The 18,044-nt window shown below is 41.7% G+C and overlaps 1 protein-coding gene across 4 annotated transcripts in view; it reads right to left on the reverse strand.

Annotated features, from left to right (window-relative positions):
- Positions 1-18,044, reverse strand: part of ABCC5 (ATP binding cassette subfamily C member 5) — a 69,389-nt gene that overhangs the window by 1,318 nt on the left and 50,027 nt on the right. For all 4 annotated transcript variants that reach the window (XM_006925769.3, XM_025042223.1, XM_025042222.1 and 1 more), the window contains 10 exons: positions 17,890-18,043; positions 17,671-17,799; positions 15,773-15,959; positions 14,322-14,411; positions 12,071-12,260; positions 8,697-8,856; positions 3,390-3,468; positions 2,202-2,315; positions 1,509-1,673; positions 1-168 (listed from right to left, as the gene is read on the reverse strand). The exon at positions 1-168 is cut by the window's left edge and continues 1,318 nt beyond it. In XM_006925769.3, coding sequence (XP_006925831.1) covers positions 67-168; positions 1,509-1,673; positions 2,202-2,315; positions 3,390-3,468; positions 8,697-8,856; positions 12,071-12,260; positions 14,322-14,411; positions 15,773-15,959; positions 17,671-17,799; positions 17,890-18,043 — 1,370 coding nt within the window. In that variant the 3' untranslated portion in view covers positions 1-66. The remainder of the gene's footprint in view (positions 169-1,508; positions 1,674-2,201; positions 2,316-3,389; positions 3,469-8,696; positions 8,857-12,070; positions 12,261-14,321; positions 14,412-15,772; positions 15,960-17,670; positions 17,800-17,889; position 18,044) is intronic.

Here is an 18,044-nt window from a genome sequence, read left to right on the forward strand (position 1 = left end):
GAAGAGCGGCGCCCCAGGCAGGGAACGGCGACGCTCCAAAGGGCAGAGACTCCGCGGCGGGAGGATTTAGCCCTTGACAGCGATCTTGTTCTCTTTAGCAGCAAACATGGCATAGAACCGGGAGCTGTCATTGGACAGAAGGACCGATGGGGTGTCGAACTCCACCACCTGCAAAGAAAGGAGACAGCATCAGAATGTGACTGGGAGATACTTGAGGTGATTTAGGATTCACTGCTCAGGAAGAGGGGCAAGCCCAAAAAGCCCCCAAAGATGGAATCAGGGTGACAATTCAATGAGCCCTGAGACACCTTAATGGGTTCTCTCTCTCTCTTTTTTTTAAACTAACCAGGGAAAGTTGGAGAGAAAGATCTCCAGATCGACTTCACATAATTCTTTCAGTCTTGGGTATGAAGGAATCAATCAACAAGATACTATAAGCTGCAGGGGAAAAAAATGCAGCTCGAATTGAAAGCACAGCAGGCAAGTGTCATCTTATACAAGCTGATCTAAACCTATACATGGAAAAGGATACCTAATTGGCAGAAAAATAAAAGAAGTAAGTAAGGGATGGATGGACTCAGTCTATTATCCATTCCTATGATGACTTCCATGCGGTCACTGAAAACTATATTGTAGTAGCAAAGTGAATGATACACTGGCAGAACCTGCCTCTCATGATGGCCACTAATGCCACATATATTCCTAGCCTCCCTTGACATAGAGCAAAGGCATGGGACACAACCTTGTTCAAAAAAGTATAAGGGGAAGTCTCCTGGGGTGCTTCTAGGAAAGGTGGTCCTGCCCAATAGAGACAGGCATATGGACAAAGTGTCCCTCCTTAGGACTGGCTGTGTGAGGGTATGACATCAGGTGCTGAGCAGATATCCTGCACCATGAGGGGAAAGGTAGACACTAGTTTTCTTGAGGATAAGCAGGTTGTGAGCAGGTAGATATGGGAGAGGGAACAAGAGGAAAGGGTGTTTTAGGTAGATGGAACTGTATGAGCAGACACAGTGGTGAAAAAGCTTAGAGGATGCAAAATTGTTTATAGCTAACAGCACCTTCAAGGAAAGAGAGGGAAATGAAGAAGGATAGGCTGGGCCAGATTGTGCGAAAGCTTGGAACAGCAGGATATAAAGTTTGGCACCACTACATGATTGTAAAAAGCAAACACCACATGGTAGATAGTCTTAATATACATCCGGCAATTCTTGTGTACATGAACACATTTATAAGTACATATGGTTCTGACCTAAGTCAAAGTGTTACTTTTTATAAGCAACAAAAGAACAGATAGTAAAGCAAAATGAGGACACGTGAGTGCCTCTCAGACCCCTGATTGGGTGGGCTATATCCCCGCCAATACCAACCAGACTAGAGCTGCTATGGTTGCTTATCTGAATGCTCAGAACCATGCTAAGATGCCAATAAGCCCAGTCTTTCCAGGGGCCAGTTTTCCTCTTGGACAAGGCCATATGCCAAGCCCAGGTCCCTCAGGGGCTCGGTACCTGTCCCTGGGCCAGCACCATAATCCTATCAGAGCCTAGAACCGTATGTAGGCGATGGGCAATAGTCAGCATAGTGCAGTCGGCAAACGCTTCCCGGACAGTCTCTTGGATCAGTAAGTCTGTCTCCGTGTCCATGGCAGCTGTGGCTTCATCTAGAATCAGAATCTGCCAGGGAAAAGAGAAAAAGAGGGATCCGACCAATTCCTTAAGCATTTTGGTTAACTCAGGCTTCCCTAAAATATATTTTAGTATTTGAATGTTACACCATGTATTGTATTTTCTAAGTAGGTACACGTAAAAATTCTGTTTTTCTTAGAATTGATATGACTTCAAACTCATATATGTTCGCCTTGATTTCCATAAATAAAAGGATTTGCATGTAATAATCATCTAACAAAATACTCACTTGCTCTGATTCTGAACATATACAGTAATTTCACTGGCCAGAAACAAATGTAACCCTTGGAAACTGAAGGCTCAGAGAAGTTAAAAATAAAAACAACAAGAAAAAACACCCACATATCCAAATTACATCAAGGTTAATTCAGAAACATCTCTGAGCAGTCTCTTAAAAAGTGCCACTGGGCTCAGGGCCAGGAGTGCCTTCGGACCTTGTGCCACAAGGTGTCTGCTCTTCCACCTTCCTGTTCTTTTCTGCTGCTCCCCTTCCCAGCACCCACCAACCTGCCTCACCTTACAGTGACGGAGTAAGGCTCTTGCTATGCATAAGAGCTGCCGTTCCCCCACTGAGAAGTTTTCCCCATTCTCCAGCACTTCAGATTCAAGTTTCAGAGGTAGCTGAGCGATCTAGGGAGTAAGAAGGTAGAAATTAGAAGAGTAAAAAAAGTAAATTTTGGGGGGGGGGAAAAAAAAACCACCCTAAATTTTGTCAAAAATCCAGTAGCAGAGGTCAATTATTCTAAAACAGATGAAGGAATTAGTAGCCAAGAACCTAGCTCATCTGGAAAAAAGGTACAGATGTGATGATCATGTGTACCAGGACCCACATTTTCTAAGACAGTCCCTATTTCAAATATACTATTTTGTTAGCCTCATATCATCAAAGTATCCCAGAAATTCCAATATTTTCATGTTCCCAAATCTTGGCAGATAGTGGCCCTAATTTTGTGGCCACTGAAAATATGGTCATGCGATAGGAGACGGAATAAACAAAACTGCTGCCTTTCTGAAGTCTACGGCTTGACAGGCCCATGGCTGTCAAATTTTCCTTTTTGTAAGCTATAGAACCTATTCTTCAAATAAAATTGTTTGAGGAAGTCCAATCTAACAAAGATGAAAGCAGAGCTGAGCTAGGTGATCTAAAAGAGATAAAAGCAGGGGATCCTGAGCTTGACTTAATGCAGGGACATGAGAGACCCTCCTTTGGGTGAGGGGTATCAATCTGTAGACTGTGGTCCCCGGGGGACGCCTGCTGAAATACTCTAAGAGGTCTCTGAACCCATATTCATACTGATGCTTTCTGAAGACTCAATAAATGATATGTCTTTTGTATATGTATAGATGCTTCAAAAGCATGTTATACTGTTATGAGTAATAAAATAGAAATTAACTTAAAAGCATTAGTGAGTTCTGAGTGGTTGGCATTTATATATTCTCAATCAATGGATAGTAAAAAAGGCAATACGATCATGTGTGGGGGTGGGGGTAGGGAAGAGGTAATAGTCAGGAAATACCAACTTGTATGTCCTTTCTGAAATTCCTGGGAAGCCCTGTTCTAAAGTGCTCCCCCACAGATATCCTGGAGGTGCTGGGTCAGCCTGGGCTGGACAGAGGCAGCCGAGCAGGCAGGGAGTGACTACAGCACCACAATGTTTCTACACCTGAAATTCCAGCAAAGCTCACTCTCAGTTCTTTACTTACACATTCTTTCATGTGTGTCCTTTCTAGGGCATCCCAAATCTGGTCTTCGGTGTACTGGTTGAAGGGATCCAAATTTGATCTAGAGAGAAACATCATAGGAATTTCTTAGTGATCCAACATGTAAGCAACCATACTGCGAAGGCCGTTTGGGGTAAAAGTTTAAACACACATGGGCTTAAATCCCTTAATGTCACAGATGGCTTATTCCCTAACCAGCCAGAGCTGGAAGCTGAGATGGGAGCATTGATGCCTGCCCATGGCAGGCCTATCTCTGAGAACAGACTGGACTTCTCTTTCTTCTTTATAAAACTTTCTTTTAACTTTATAACACAGTTATAAAAAAAAAAAAAAAAAATTAAGAAAAGTTAGATAAAAAAATTGCAAAATACAAAACAAAAACCAATATATGTGTTTTAATCCCCTCTAATCAGACCCCTAGAAATGAACACTGTTAGCACTTTGGCATATATTCTTCTAGATTTTTTTCCATGCATATATATGTTAAGATACATCTCTCCATGTGTACAAACTTAAGAAAGTGCCCTCTTTCTTCCTGTTACACTGCGGTGAGAACAGGGACCCGATGATAGCTAGTTGACCAGGAAAAGAAGCTGATCCCACAGAAAAGCAGAGGGAAATTAGAGAGAGTAAAGGGCAAAGCAAGAGGAAGGATTTCACTAGTTCAGAAAACCAGCCTGGGGACTATTCTTGCTACTGTCCCCACAGTATCTGCCGCACAGAAATCAAGGACACCAAAAGAAGAAGACCAGGCATTTTGGGGAATGTTAAAGACAGGAGAAAAAGCTCTTTGTCATGGAGGATGAAGGAAGAGAGGTTGTAGTGGAAGAGGTACTGGGTGGAAGTTGGGATATTACATTAATTTAGGGTGTCTTGTCTCAATCTAAACACGATGTTTGTAGGTCTAATCATCAGTAAAGTACTAGATAAAATTTACTTTGCTCATATATTATGCTGGGCATATGGGAAAATCTTTGGGAGAACCTTAGCTCTGTGCCTCATTTGTCTCCATGTCTGGGGTTACTAATTACAGCCATGCAAATGCAAGCAGGTTGTCATCACAGAAGAGCTCTACCTGAGCAGAGAAGGCTGACACATGCCTCACCCATGTCCTCTGGGCCATCTCTGGGAGACTCTACCGACCCTGCTCTCTTGTGCCTCTCGCTCGTGGCACGTGCTTCCCCTCTGCCTGGAACATGCACACCTCTCCCGCTCTTGTATTTGAGAGACACTGGAAAAGCAAGGGCTCTGGAGCCAGACTGCCTGATTCCTCAACAGTGTCTAACAATTACAACTGTGTGAGCTTGGCCAAGTTAGCCTAACTACTCCACGCTTCAGCTCCTCGTGTGTAAGATGGGTAGAAGAGTAGCTCAGCAAAAGGCTGCTGTGAGGACTACTATTCATGTGTATAAAGCATCTGTAGGAGCACCTGCTGCAGGGCTAGCACTGTGTGTGCAAGAGCTAATATGGTTATCATTATCACTGCCATTACTCCTTGGCTTTGATTCCTTCTTGTCCTTCAGGTCTCATCTTAGATGCTGCCTTTAGGAACTGTCTCCTGACCCATTAAACCTGGATGAGGCATCCCTGTGCTCACCCTTATTATGGCACTAGTCACTTTGTTCATTCATCTCTCTGTTGGATCGGGATCCTTGTCTCGGTCTTATTCACTGTTGTATCCCATGTATACCGTCCAGTATTGTTTGTATGAATGAAAGAACTTATTCCTCCCATCCTTGTTTGACTTCCTGATAAGAGTGATTAATAGGTTACAACTTAGGTATTTTCAATAATAACAGAGGCCAAAAGCTGTGCAGTGGAAGGAGAGTGTGCACACACGTTGGATCCAAGCAGACTGAGCTCAATCCCTGCTCTGCTTCGTACCATCTGCATGACTTTGGACAAATTACTCATCAATCTCCTCATCTATAAAATGGGGAGACAGTGATATGTCTTCTCAGGTTGCTGTAACCATTACATAGTATACATCCAGTTCCTGGAACACGGTGGACACTTGCTAACAGGCAGCTTGACACTGACAAAGTACGTGTGGCCGTGTTAGTGTCTGGTTCCAATGCACGGTGGTTTTCTGACTCACGTATTCAATGCATTTTCCAGGTGGACACAATAATCTCAGGATCCTGAATATCAGGATCAGAAGTCATTCTGATAAAGTCCTATCCATGAAAAGTCTGGATGTAGAAGATTGATCTCTATAGGCATGCCATCTAGGAAGAGCCCTCTCAGTTAAAGAAGATGGTCCAATTTGTTGATAACAAAAAACTGTGAAATTCTTTTTTTTTTTTTTTTTTTTTTAACAATTCCCTCAGAATTCTTTTAAAGAGTTTTTTTGGAGTCCTTACCAGTTCCACAGGGACCAAGACTGTTAAAGAAAGAAAGAAACAAAGAAAAGGGGGCTCCCTAAAGCAATAGAAAAATTCAGAGACAACCGAAAGACCTTGAGATTCTAAGAGCCTGCTTCAAATGTGGGGTGAATTCCATTTCATCTAGAGTGCTAGATGCTTCTGTCTGAAGGTATTTGGGCCCAGAATGAACAAAGACAGAGTGAGTCACTTGTGGACTCAGTTGTTGTGCTTGTGAGTTGGGAGCTAGATATTCCTCAGAAGCAAAAAAAGAAAAATTAGTAGGCAGATCGAAAAGGAGAGAGGGCATCTGAATAGGAAGAAATGAGAACACTTCTTCTTGCTAATGAATGGGCACAAGGCAGAGATGCTTCAGGTGACAAAAAGATGCTCGCCTCCCAAAAGGTGACTGAGATTCAAGAAAAAGACTGGAGTGACACCAGCCAAGCTAGGCCGCAGACAGGCTACAAGGATGGAAAGCACTCCAGCAGGGCTGGTTAGGGCAGAGGCAAGAGACAGGCTTCCTGAGAACAGGGAGCACAGGGCCCTCTGGGAAAAGAAAAGGAAAATAAACACACTCAGGGCCACGAAAGAGTGAAGGTCAGCAAAAGTGTTTAGGGCTGGATGAAAAGGGTCCTCTCTTCTTGGAGCCAACTGTCATGGCAAAAGGGAGAGGAAATGGACTGGCTACCAAGACAGGGCCTGCAGCTCAAACCCAGACAATTGGAGGAGGGAGGGCTGGATGCAGCTAATGGAATGGATTGAGATTCAGGCTATTCTAGGGTGGGCCGTGCTCCCAAGTGGTCTGGTCTATGATTTAGACTGTTATTTATATGCAGAACAATTTAGACATTTTTATCTTGTGACTGTCTCTGAGTTTTATTTGATTTTGGTTTTACCTTGCTCTCCCTCTAAGAGTTCCTTGTATGTTTTAACTGCAGGTTGATATCTCAAGGAGAAGATGTACTTGCCCTCAATGCTGGTTAATGGTGATGGAGATATAGTCTCCAAATTCAGAGTCTCTAGGACGAAGCTGAGAAAACAGCTAATCGACCCTGCTCTTGCTTTGGGAAATTCATTATATAGGTTTTCTTATTCTCTAAGAAAAGCAAAAGAACTCTAAAAGCTGAATGTTCTTTCGGATCTATAGAAACCTGAGAGAATAAAGGAGGATAGAAGGTCTGAGTTTTATTTGTCTTCAGTGTCTACCACTGACTTAAAAAGTAAAAATTACAGCTGGTAGAAAATAAAACTTATATGATTTCCTAAGTTTGTTTGGATGACTGCCAAAATGGCACTCTGAGATAAATAACTAAAAACTCGTGGCATTAGCACACCAACCACGGAGCTTGTTCATCAAGTGGTAACATGCCTCTGGAGCTGATAACAAATGGCCCCAACTAGAACACCAGCTGCACATGTTAGCAGGTTAATTCTCTACCATTAACTCTGGAAGCCCCTGATTCCCAGAACCACATGAGGTACTGTAACATTTTGTTGGCAGCCATATTCAAGGGAAGTCCTAAATCTCTTCTAAATGATGAGTAAAAATGTAAGAAAAATACGGTTCTTTTGTCCTGAGCCAAAAATTACAAGGCCAGTTTTATTCTCAGAGGTGTTCCTTGGCAATTAAAAATAGAGCGGTCTGTAGGAAAGAGGAGCAGATTTGGCAACACCTCTGAATTTCTTAATTTTAGAAATGAATCTTCAATAAATTTTAATTCTCTTCTGTCGTTACTTATTTGACCTTCTTATCTAAGCACCCAAAGGGAATGACTTATTATCAACAGACCCAGCTGATGCTGTCCAAATTCATTAGTATTTTAGAGAGATACCAAAATAAAAACACCTGAGAGTGTTGACCCTCCATGAATGTAGGTGAGAACTCGGTTTATCTACCAAAGCTCCCTGAATCAGTGAGTTCAAATGCCATTTCCAAAGATAAGGGGTGGGGCTGGGATGGGGGGTACCTAGTTTTAAAGACAAGTGTGAACGCTGCCCGTGGTTATTTGAAATTAAATTGGTACCAATTTTGGGGGGGAGAAACTGCTAAAAATTAAAGAGGAAACAGTAATATTGCTTTTGGAGTGATTTTTAAAAAAGAAGTCTTATCTAGGTGAAGTATATAGTTAAAGCTGTTTTTATTTTGAAAAAGAAATAACTTGAATAGGAATGAACACAAATTATGGAAACTCATTGTTTTTAGGAGGCTAAAGTTTAAGGCTAAAGGTAGGATAAAGGATAAGAAAAGATAATGGGATCAAATACATTTCCTTCTTAGTTACTATTTTAACAGGTCAAGAAGAGGAATTTTATCTTTGTCATGCTAGCAGATTTCAGAGAGAGGTGTCATTCCAGAGTAAGTATCGAAGGTGAGAGAAGTTATTGGAAAATGGAAAAACATGAGTAGTAATAATGGCTGAAAGCCATCTTTAGAATGGCAATTTTGAGCGTACCTAGGAGAGATGACAGTGTGGACTGGGGGGAAGTTGGAGGCTGATGACGATGAGGTTGATGATGACTGCTACCACTTACTGAATGCTCACCATTTGCCAGACTCTGTGTTTGTATAATTTGTATAAATTTATCCAATCTTCACAACAACGAGTCTTAATAATATCTAAATTTTGTGGATGAGGGAACAAGCTTAGGAGGGGTCAAGTTACTTGTCCAAATTCACAGAGCAGAGATCTGGGCCCAAACCTCTGACTTCCTCATCACCATGCTGCAGGATTTGTGGGTCCCATTTCATTAATGAGGTGCCTTGTACAGTGGCACTGCCCCTTACCTCTACAATGGGAAGCACGCAGTATAGTGGGAAAAGCACTAGACTAGAGGTCACTAGATCTCAGTCCCAGCTGAAGGCTCTAACATCCCACCTTGCCTGGAAGTGAGGCACGAAGCACATGGACACTCAGGTCCTCACCTGACAGTGCCACTGAACAGCACTGGCTCTTGAGGAATGATGGAGAGTTTGCTTCGGAGGTCAGCAAGGCCGATATCACTAATTCTCACTCCATCAATCTTGATGCAGCCTCCAGATAACTCCACTAGGCGGAAGAGGGCCATCCCCAAAGAGGACTTCCCTGAAGAGTCAGAAGACATGAAGAAAAGTAGCTCATTAGCAAATTCTGTGAAGACCAAACTGGTTTATTCTCAGAGCAAAATCATCTATTTTTCCATTTCTGGTCAATCATTATTTCAACGGGTTAACTCAGATAATGTGTAAAATGAAAGCCGAAAAAAAAAAAAAAGAACTTTCCTGAGCTACCAAGCATATATATTTAAATAACACAGCCTCATCCTGAACAGGAATGGGAAGGACTATTATACTCTCATGAGAAAAATGGAAAAAATGCCTCCTTTCACATTAGGAATATCGGATACACAGTGTTCAATGCTTCTCAGGCAAAGTGAGGAGAACAGAGGTAGGTATTCAGCAAGGAGTTAGGGGCAAACTAGAAGACAAGATGTCTTTTCTCTTTTCTGTCCCCTTAATGTAGCTGGGAGAGAAACAAGACAAAGCTTTCCATTGTTGCAGCAATAGCTGGGGAATAAAAGAGGTTCCGGGATAAATGCATAAAGGAAGCAGTTTTTGGCCTGAGTAAATGATTGTCTGTAGACGACCCTACCATGACAGGGAACTGTCGCAGGAAAACGGGTTTGGGGGATAACACGATGAGTCCAGCATCATGGTGATAAGCAGAACAAGCTTATCTTAATTGAATTTTCACTTTAAGAGTTATTTGAGTAATTTGAGAAGATAACGATATCCCATAATCTCACTGTTATTTTTGACACATTTTCTTTTAGTCTTTTTCCCAGAGTTGAGATCATACCAGAGATACAATGCTATAATTGTTTTTTTCACTTATGCATTCAAACAAGCATTCAATCATATTACTGACTTTTGAAGAGAAAATTTTGGTGGCTGTAATATATTCCATCATGTGGATGTACTCTTATGCATCCGGTCATCTAACATTGGACACGTAGTTTACTTAAAACTTACTGTTTTAAATAATGTCATGGCATATATTAGTGCTCCTACCTTGGATGATTTCCTTGGGATAGATTCTCAGAACTGAAACTACTATGCCAAAAAAAGTAAGCATTTCAAAAGTTCTCCCTAGTGTACCCCCCACTGAAAAAAAACCCAAAAAGTTTGACATAGTCTCGTCTGTCTACCTTTCTGTAACTCAGACCCATGGTTCAGATTTAGAATTACAGGATTTTAGCTGTTCAACCACATTTCCTTGGCCAGATTCTGGATGCCTACCTCCCTCCTGCCTCCACGTTCTGAAAGATCCCTCATGAGAGCCTCATGACTTTGTCTATTCAGTGGCATTGAGGGTACAAATATCCTGCCTTGCCCCAGGGTCTACAGCCACATCCTGCTGTCGGGATCCGTCCCCTGGGTCAACACTTGTCAAAGAATCTAATGGGAACCTAGAGAAATGCCCACCTTTCTAAGGCAGGATTCCTCACACCCGTCCATCAGAAACGAGTTGGGAAACCCAAGTCCACGTAGCATGGCAGTTCTTAATGAGGCCTCTCCTAGAAATGACTAGCTTAATTCATGACTGGGTGATCTGGTTAGTGTTCCCTTACCCAGATATAAGGAAGGGAGGACTCTCTCTCAGTGTTGAGGCCATGGTTTAAGATCCAAGCTAAGAAAGGAATGGTGCTCAAATAAATAGGTTAAGTTGCTCCACCTTAATAAAAGATGCCAGGTTTGGAACATCTGGACTGGAAGACTATAGTTCTCTGCATCTAGACTACTTTTGCACTGATAGAATATGCTGGTAAAAAAGGCAATGAAGTCCTCACAACCACAGCACAGCCAGGGTCTCAGAGCCTCGGAAGAAGCTTATTAGGAAGCTTATTAGAAGCTTATTAGAGATTAGACTTTGTAGGTCAGGCTATTTATAATTATTTGTATATTTCTCCTCTGTCACTACTTATGGTTTTAATAAAGTCTTGGTGAAAGTTTCAGTCTGTTTTTCCCGTGTGAGAGAGAAATCACAGGAAGAGACATCAGTCAGAGCTTTCAGGAGAGCAGGGTACCCCTGGGAGTTAGTGTAGCAGAGGGAATTTGAGGGAGAAAGCAAAGTAAGAGCCTTGGGGACAGCCACCCTGCTTGGCTAAGCATTCTTTTTCCAATGAAAAAACCTAGAGGCAGTATCTTGTTTTGACATGAAATAATTCCTTCACACTGGGAGCAGGAAATGACTTTTTTTTCTTCCTGGCAGGTTCTTTAAAATAAATTGGCCAGAGAAGATACAAGGCTTTTTTTTTTTTTTTTTTTTAATGGCAAGAGAAAAAGCTAAAAGAGTTTTGATAAGAAAGAACATGGAGCCCAGAAAGCTAATGAGAACTGACCCAGAGAGGCTTCCTATACAAGGGTAAACAGGGTAAAAAGTGACAAGATTCAATCTTTGAAACGTCATTCAGGAAGGAAAGAGGTAAAGAAATAAATTACTGAAGTCTTGACCTTAGAAACCTAAGGGGACTCTATAATACACTTTTAGGAATAAGAGCGAAGTGAAATGTCTAAAATAAAGACCTGTTCTCTAGTTCTTTGCAACAAACATCAGATCAAGAAAAATAATTTCTGTCTTCAAAGGAACATAGGTTTCTTATTCAGAGCTGTATTAGCCTCTGATAAACAAGAGGCTACATTGGTGATATATCACAGAGACCTTTAAATATTTTGACTTCATAGAAATAAGGATGTTCACCGCAGCGCCCTTTTTAACAATGAAACATCAACAGCAACCTCAATGCCCTACAACTGGAGCTTATTAAACAAAAATGATGGTGCATACATAAAATAGAATTCTATATCATGCTGCATAGAAATCTTGTCAGAGAATATTAACTGCTGTGAAAAATATTTGATGGTTTTAAAAGCAGGCCATAAAACAGTATGTGTAAAATAATCTCATTTTTGTAAACATATTTGATAGAAAATGCCTGACAAGATACCCACCAAAATGTTAACAGTAATTATCTCTGGGTCATGGAGTTATGGGTGTTTCTCTCCTTATGTTCCATATGTTCTGCATTGAGAATGTATACTTTTATGATTAGAAAAAGCACTAAAATGTTATAAAAGCAAAGCTGAGAATAAACCTAGAAAAGCGGTTTCAGTGAGACTTGAGACATACTAATCACTCATCTACAAGGACCTGGATTGAAGGGATGAGAGTGATATTCAATAAACAGCCAATCATGGGCCCCAAACCCAACTCCAGTAGGTTTGAATGTTTCTCCAGAGAAGCCCTGGCGTATCCTTACCCGATCCCGTCCGCCCCACAATGCCAATCTTCTCCTTAGGTCTGATGGTGAAGGACACCTTCTTCAGGACCAGAGGCAGATTTTCTTGGTACCTCATCTCCGCATTCTCAAAGGTCACCTCTCCTTCCTGGGGCCAGTCAGGGGAGGGAGCCTTGTTCTTAATTCTGGCAGGTGCTTCCAAAGAGAGAGTCTGGGGAGACAGAAGTGGCCAGTTCAGACTGATCACAGATTCTGGGGACTTTGTCATAGAGAAGTAAATCCCGGACAACTACAGCACGAAGCAGCTGCCACCCTGGCCCCTTGCTGTGAAAGATTCCTTTGGCAGTAAACGTTCATCACCACTAAACTAGACAGAGACAGAGTACAAGGGCCACTAAGTTTATACTTACCAGTTTATGATGGCTAAGTATAAACTAAGCAGCAGCTTGGGAAGCTCAGTGACTTTCAAACTACCTTCTGTCTCAAGGAATTCTTCCATAAAATGGCCTTGGAGGCCAAGGGTGGGGCATGAGGCCTTCTAGCTCTCTTCAACCCAGCAGTTTTTATCGGAATTGTTTGAAAATATTCCACTCGAAACAGGATTCCACCATTTGAAAACCATTGTCCTAAACCCAAAGGAAGGCAACTAACATTTATTGAACATTTAATCAGATCCCGGCATTCTGATGTGTATCAGTCAATCCAGGAGACACAGACTCTGATCCCAGTTCTGCCACTAACAGCTGTGTGACCTGGATATAGCTCTTCTTTACTCTAGCCTTAGTTTCTCATCTGCAGATTGTGGGAACTGGATCAGATAATCTTGGAAATCCATTCCAGCTTTAAAATTTTGTGTTTAATATAACTGCTTATATTTTTGTTATCGATAGTCACACCTTGCAATGTTTCAAAACTCTTTGGCGACTAGTCATGGGGCTTATAGCCTTACAGGGCAGTAAGAGCCAAAGACTGTAGTGCTCTGGAAGGAAAAGACTGAAATCTAAAACTCCAAGCTGGAAGGACTCCGTGTTGGGACAGGCATCCAGGCTGGGAACTGGCAGTGAGGACCTAGTCCTCAGAAATGTGACTGATTTATGCAGAGTACACTCTGTACCATGGCTGACTAACCCCCTGACTTCTCCAGCAAGAGACTCTCACCAACAGTGATATTAAATCAAACACCACACATCTGTATATACACAATGTGTCATTCACAGATCAGAGCACTGGGCAAAAAGGCTAATGTATAAACATAAGAAACAGCTATTAGCAGATATATTACGTCAGTATCTGCCATTCTTTCTCAGAATAACCATTTGTAAGTTTAAGAAATATTCTATGACTAATAAGGTTCACTGTCAAAAAAAAATCAGCAAAGGATGTCTCTGCTAGAAAATGCAGTTAATATAATATACTAATTCTCAACTGAAAGGATAATTTTTCAACACTATGCTTGTAAGTCAATTATCTGGAACCTTGAATCTATTCATCCCATGTATATAAATATAAATACTATGTATATAATATAAATGCTGATAAAGTCTCTGGGCAGTTCACAAAATAGGTAACTCCTGAGAACTGAGTTAAATTTGAGAATCCTAACTAGTCACGACTCTGCTTCTCTCTAGCTATAAAAAAACTGCTTTCAGAGTTCCAACTAGGACACTAGCCAGACACTGCCCCACGGCAAGACTGCAGTGGTAATAGGAGAAGAACGGGAGAGCTCAGTAATCTAAGCAGCAACTAAATTAACTGGTTTTTAAACTGTGAATGCAGATTTGAATTAGCTATCGAGAAACCTTAGCTATCCAGGAGCTTCTAAAACTTCAGAAGCCTGGGTCCCACCCCAGATCTATTACATCAGAACTTCCAGAGAGGCCCATCTTTGCCTAAAGCTCAATAGAGGGTCTTAACGGCCATCCCTGGTTAAGAATGAATAAACCAGACTAAGATTTGAAACAATATATGGTTTTAAACAGTGTAAGAAAAATGTTACTTTAATCAGCTTAACAGAACTAATAAGATTCTGAACATTTTGGAAATTAACTGAGGCATATAAGTTCTCAATCACACAATTCACAAATATACTTAGAAACTCGTATGGTATTCTCTTCTACTCCACACATACTAGAGAGACTGCTGGGCCTCTCCTGTGGGATAAGGGAAGGCAGAGAAAACATGCGTCCTCCTTGCACATCCGCCTGAGGCAGTAAAAGGGTAAAACGACCCCAAGAAGGGTCAGATGGCAGTAAAAGGCCTATAGTGGTCTGACCTTGATGTAGTGGTGGATCCTCTCCACTGAGGTGAAGCGAGCTTCTGTCTCAGATGCCAGTCTGACGGTAAACTGGAACAGCCCCGTTAACTGATAATGGAAAGCAAAAATCCAAGAGAGAGTTCATTATCGATACATGCCAGGACAACACTAGAAAACCTCCTTCATCTAGGGGACCACAGCTCAATCATAAGAACTAACTGGGCACATGCAGCACCTGGTTTTAGAACTGAGTCATCCCCTAAACATTTAAGACAATGCCCATTACTACCCAATCATCCGTAATTCTCAGTGAACGCAGGCGCCATAGTGGTACTGCCAGCACTAACTTTCTCGTCCGTCTTTACATTTCCAGTAACACATATGTGTAGCTGAATAACTCCTGGCTTCATACTTGTACTTGCATGCTGTGGCAGTCACAACAAATGGAGATATATATCAACCTGGGAGCAACAAGTGAGAATGCTTCCAGAAAAGTCAACTAAGAGACATAAGGCTGGACAAAAAGCGCTTGTAAGAGCCCCTGCGCACCTCAGACCCAGGGTTGTGAAATGTAGTATGTATAACACATGTTCTCGCCTACCCAATAATCAAGTAAGTCTACACAACGTGGACAGACATCTTTGGCAATCTGTGAAGATATACATATATCTTCTTGGGTTTTCTTTGGCTACTTATTTATCTTTCCAATTAGGAAAAATGCCAAACATATACAAGAGGCAAGAGGACAGCACAATAAACTCCCATGTATCAAACATCCATCTTAAAAAATTATCAACTCACAGAAAAGTTTCAACTGTACACCCTACCTCTCTGTATTATTTGGAAGCAAATCCCAGATACCCTATCATTTTATCCATAAATATTTCAGCTTATATCTCTGTAAAATATAAACTTTTTAGGAACAAAATACCATTATCCAATACCATCATGACATCTAAAAAATTAATAATTCCTTAAGATCTTCAAACACCTAGTCCGAGCTCAAGTTCACAGTTGTTCTTTGAGCTATTTAAAGACCCTGAACCATCCCTAGGGACCAGAAGGGTTTACATATGTAACAGTGCTGGGAAAAGCAGGAGCCTGAAAATAAAATGCATATAAGATGCATACTGAGGATACGGTATTTCTTAGAAGACTAGGAAGAAGCCAAAGATGACAGGGTGGTGAATACAGAAACCTATAATTAAGAAACTATTTTCAAAATCATGTTTATTTATGAAGAATATAGCACCTATTTCTTAAACACACACAACTTAATCCCTTTATTCCTATATACCACTGCTGCCTCTCTCCCATCCTCCAGCCCCAGCCAAGTCCAGATGGATACTGCCAAAGCAGACTGGGAGAGGCTCTAGGAGTCAGGGATGAAACCCCAAACACTCCTCTCCTAGGCCAACATAGGAAGGACTCAAATGAGCAAAGGTGACATCCCCATTCCGGAGACCGACCTGGACAGCATAAGAGATGGCGAGCCCTGCGTAGGCCGGGGGGATGTGCCCGTGCATGAGGACGATCATCAGCCCGGTGGTGGTGATCAGGGCGATGCTGATCAGGTCCAGCCGCACGGCCAGCCACCGCATCGCGCATGTGAACAAGAAGAAAGGGCTTTGGTTGGTATCCAGTAGCTCCTGGTATCTGTGAGGAAGACAAAACCACTAATAGGCAAATGAAGTACCACACGACCCTGGTCATGGAAGATGTCAAAGCTCTGGTAAATTATGGACAGAGGGTTAATATTTAAGTACTTCCTGTTTGTCACTAGAAGAATGATAGGGAAACAAACAGTGCAGCTCCATCTAAGGCTCCAAATCCAGGCTCCATCTAAGAGGACATGGGGTTTTCTAGTTTCACCCTTTCAAAGAAACATACTAAAGATGGGGGAAAGATTTTATTTAACAGCACAGGAAAAGCATAGGAGAAGGAGACCAAATAAAGAGGTTGTGCTCAAGTTTAGAAAAATGTCTTAGGTCAGGGGTCATTTTCTCAAAGAAAGAGGTTACAAAGGCAAACTGTACACATGGCCCAAGGCCAGAAAAAAGAAACTCTCGGAATGAATACAGTAAAGTGGAAATTGTACACCCCTGTCGGGCAGAATGGTTCCTGTTCCCCAAGGCCATGGAGCAAAGAACCAGGAGCTAAACCACAGCAAAAAAGATGTAGACAACCTTTGCCGCTGAAGGAGGGAAACACTACCATCACTCGGGGTCCTAGAGAGTGGATCCGACCCCATCTGAAGGCTCAGGTGCCACACACAACTCGGACTCCAGAGCAGGAAGTCTCGCCCGGCAAATATGCTTTGCTTTAAAATCACTTTTCCTCCTAACAATAAGATATGTGCTCTTTAAAGAAAATTTAGAAAATGCAATAAAGAAGAGGAAATGCAAAAGTCCAATATAACCTTATTAGTCAAAGCCAGAGTTAATATTCTGCTGCATTTCCTCCCAGGATTTTTTCAATGCACTTAACATGTACATGTGTATGTATCATAGTCAGGATATTTTTTTATTTTTCACTTAAAGTTAGGATTATTTTTCTGAGTTGTTTAACCTAACCAGTCTATTCTAGATTTTCTCTTTAAAATTAATTCCTTAATGTTCGGAAGAGACAATATACGCACAGGACAGAATATTTAAAAGGTTCAAAAGGTTTTACCATGAAAGTCAGTCTTTCTCCTGCCCATCTTCCAGCTACTCAGTTCCCCTCTCCAGTGGCGACTATTAGTTTCTTATGTATCTTTTCAGAGATATCACAAATGTTATATATACAAACACATACTAAAAAGGGAGAATAGCATACACGCACATACCTTCCTCTTTCACTAATACATCTTAGAGGTCATTCCATATCAGTACCTATGGAGCTGCCTCATTCTTTTTAAGGGCCACACAATATTCCGCTCTAAGAGTACCACAGCTTGTTTAATCAGTCTTCTACTGAAGGACATTTTAAGTTAGTTCCAATCAGTCTTTTGTTAATACAAAATCTCCACAGTGATGATCTAGATATAGAAATTCCTCACATAAACAATATTTAACAACTAAATAAAACATCAGCCTAATGTTAATGACTATCTTTTACTGTTCCAAAGACAAGCAAAACGTTACCAAATATGGCCATTCAGGACCGAAAGCCAATAGACTCCAAACCTGTGTTTTTTGTCTTCTCATTTGCTCAGAGGGGAGTTCCACCAAGCAAGTGAATTTTAATCAGAGACCATTAAATCACTAATGCTCTTAGTAATGAACTTTATAATCCTCCATTCTGACTTTGAAAGGCCTCTTGGACTCTGATTAAATTCAGGGATGGAGTCCCCGATTTGAGCCTGCTAGCCCGTCTCAGCACTAACCTATGCAGAAACTCCTGCCCTTTGTTGTAGGCGTGGATGGTGGCAAGGCCTTGTATGCTGGACGTGATGTGAGAGAGGAAAGGTGACTGTGTGATATTGTCCAGACGCTTCAGCTCTCGAATCAGGACCCTGGAGAGAGAACAAGTTCTGTGTCAGAGGAAAGACTAGCAACTCTGGCTTCATCCTCGGTCCTGGAAGATGTGAACCCTTCCTCTTTACCTGGACACAATGTGCAGAATTGCAAAGAGGATGACAAGGGGCCCCACTGCCACCAGGAACCATGGGAAAACTCCTGCGATCATTCCAACACAGAAGAACACCAGGATGACGTTTTGGATGAACATCTCAGCCTGGAAAGGCAGGCGCACGTCGAC

This window comes from Pteropus alecto, unplaced genomic scaffold (genome assembly GCF_000325575.1).
Source record: "Pteropus alecto unplaced genomic scaffold, ASM32557v1 scaffold88, whole genome shotgun sequence".
Taxonomy (NCBI): Eukaryota; Metazoa; Chordata; class Mammalia; order Chiroptera; family Pteropodidae; genus Pteropus; species Pteropus alecto.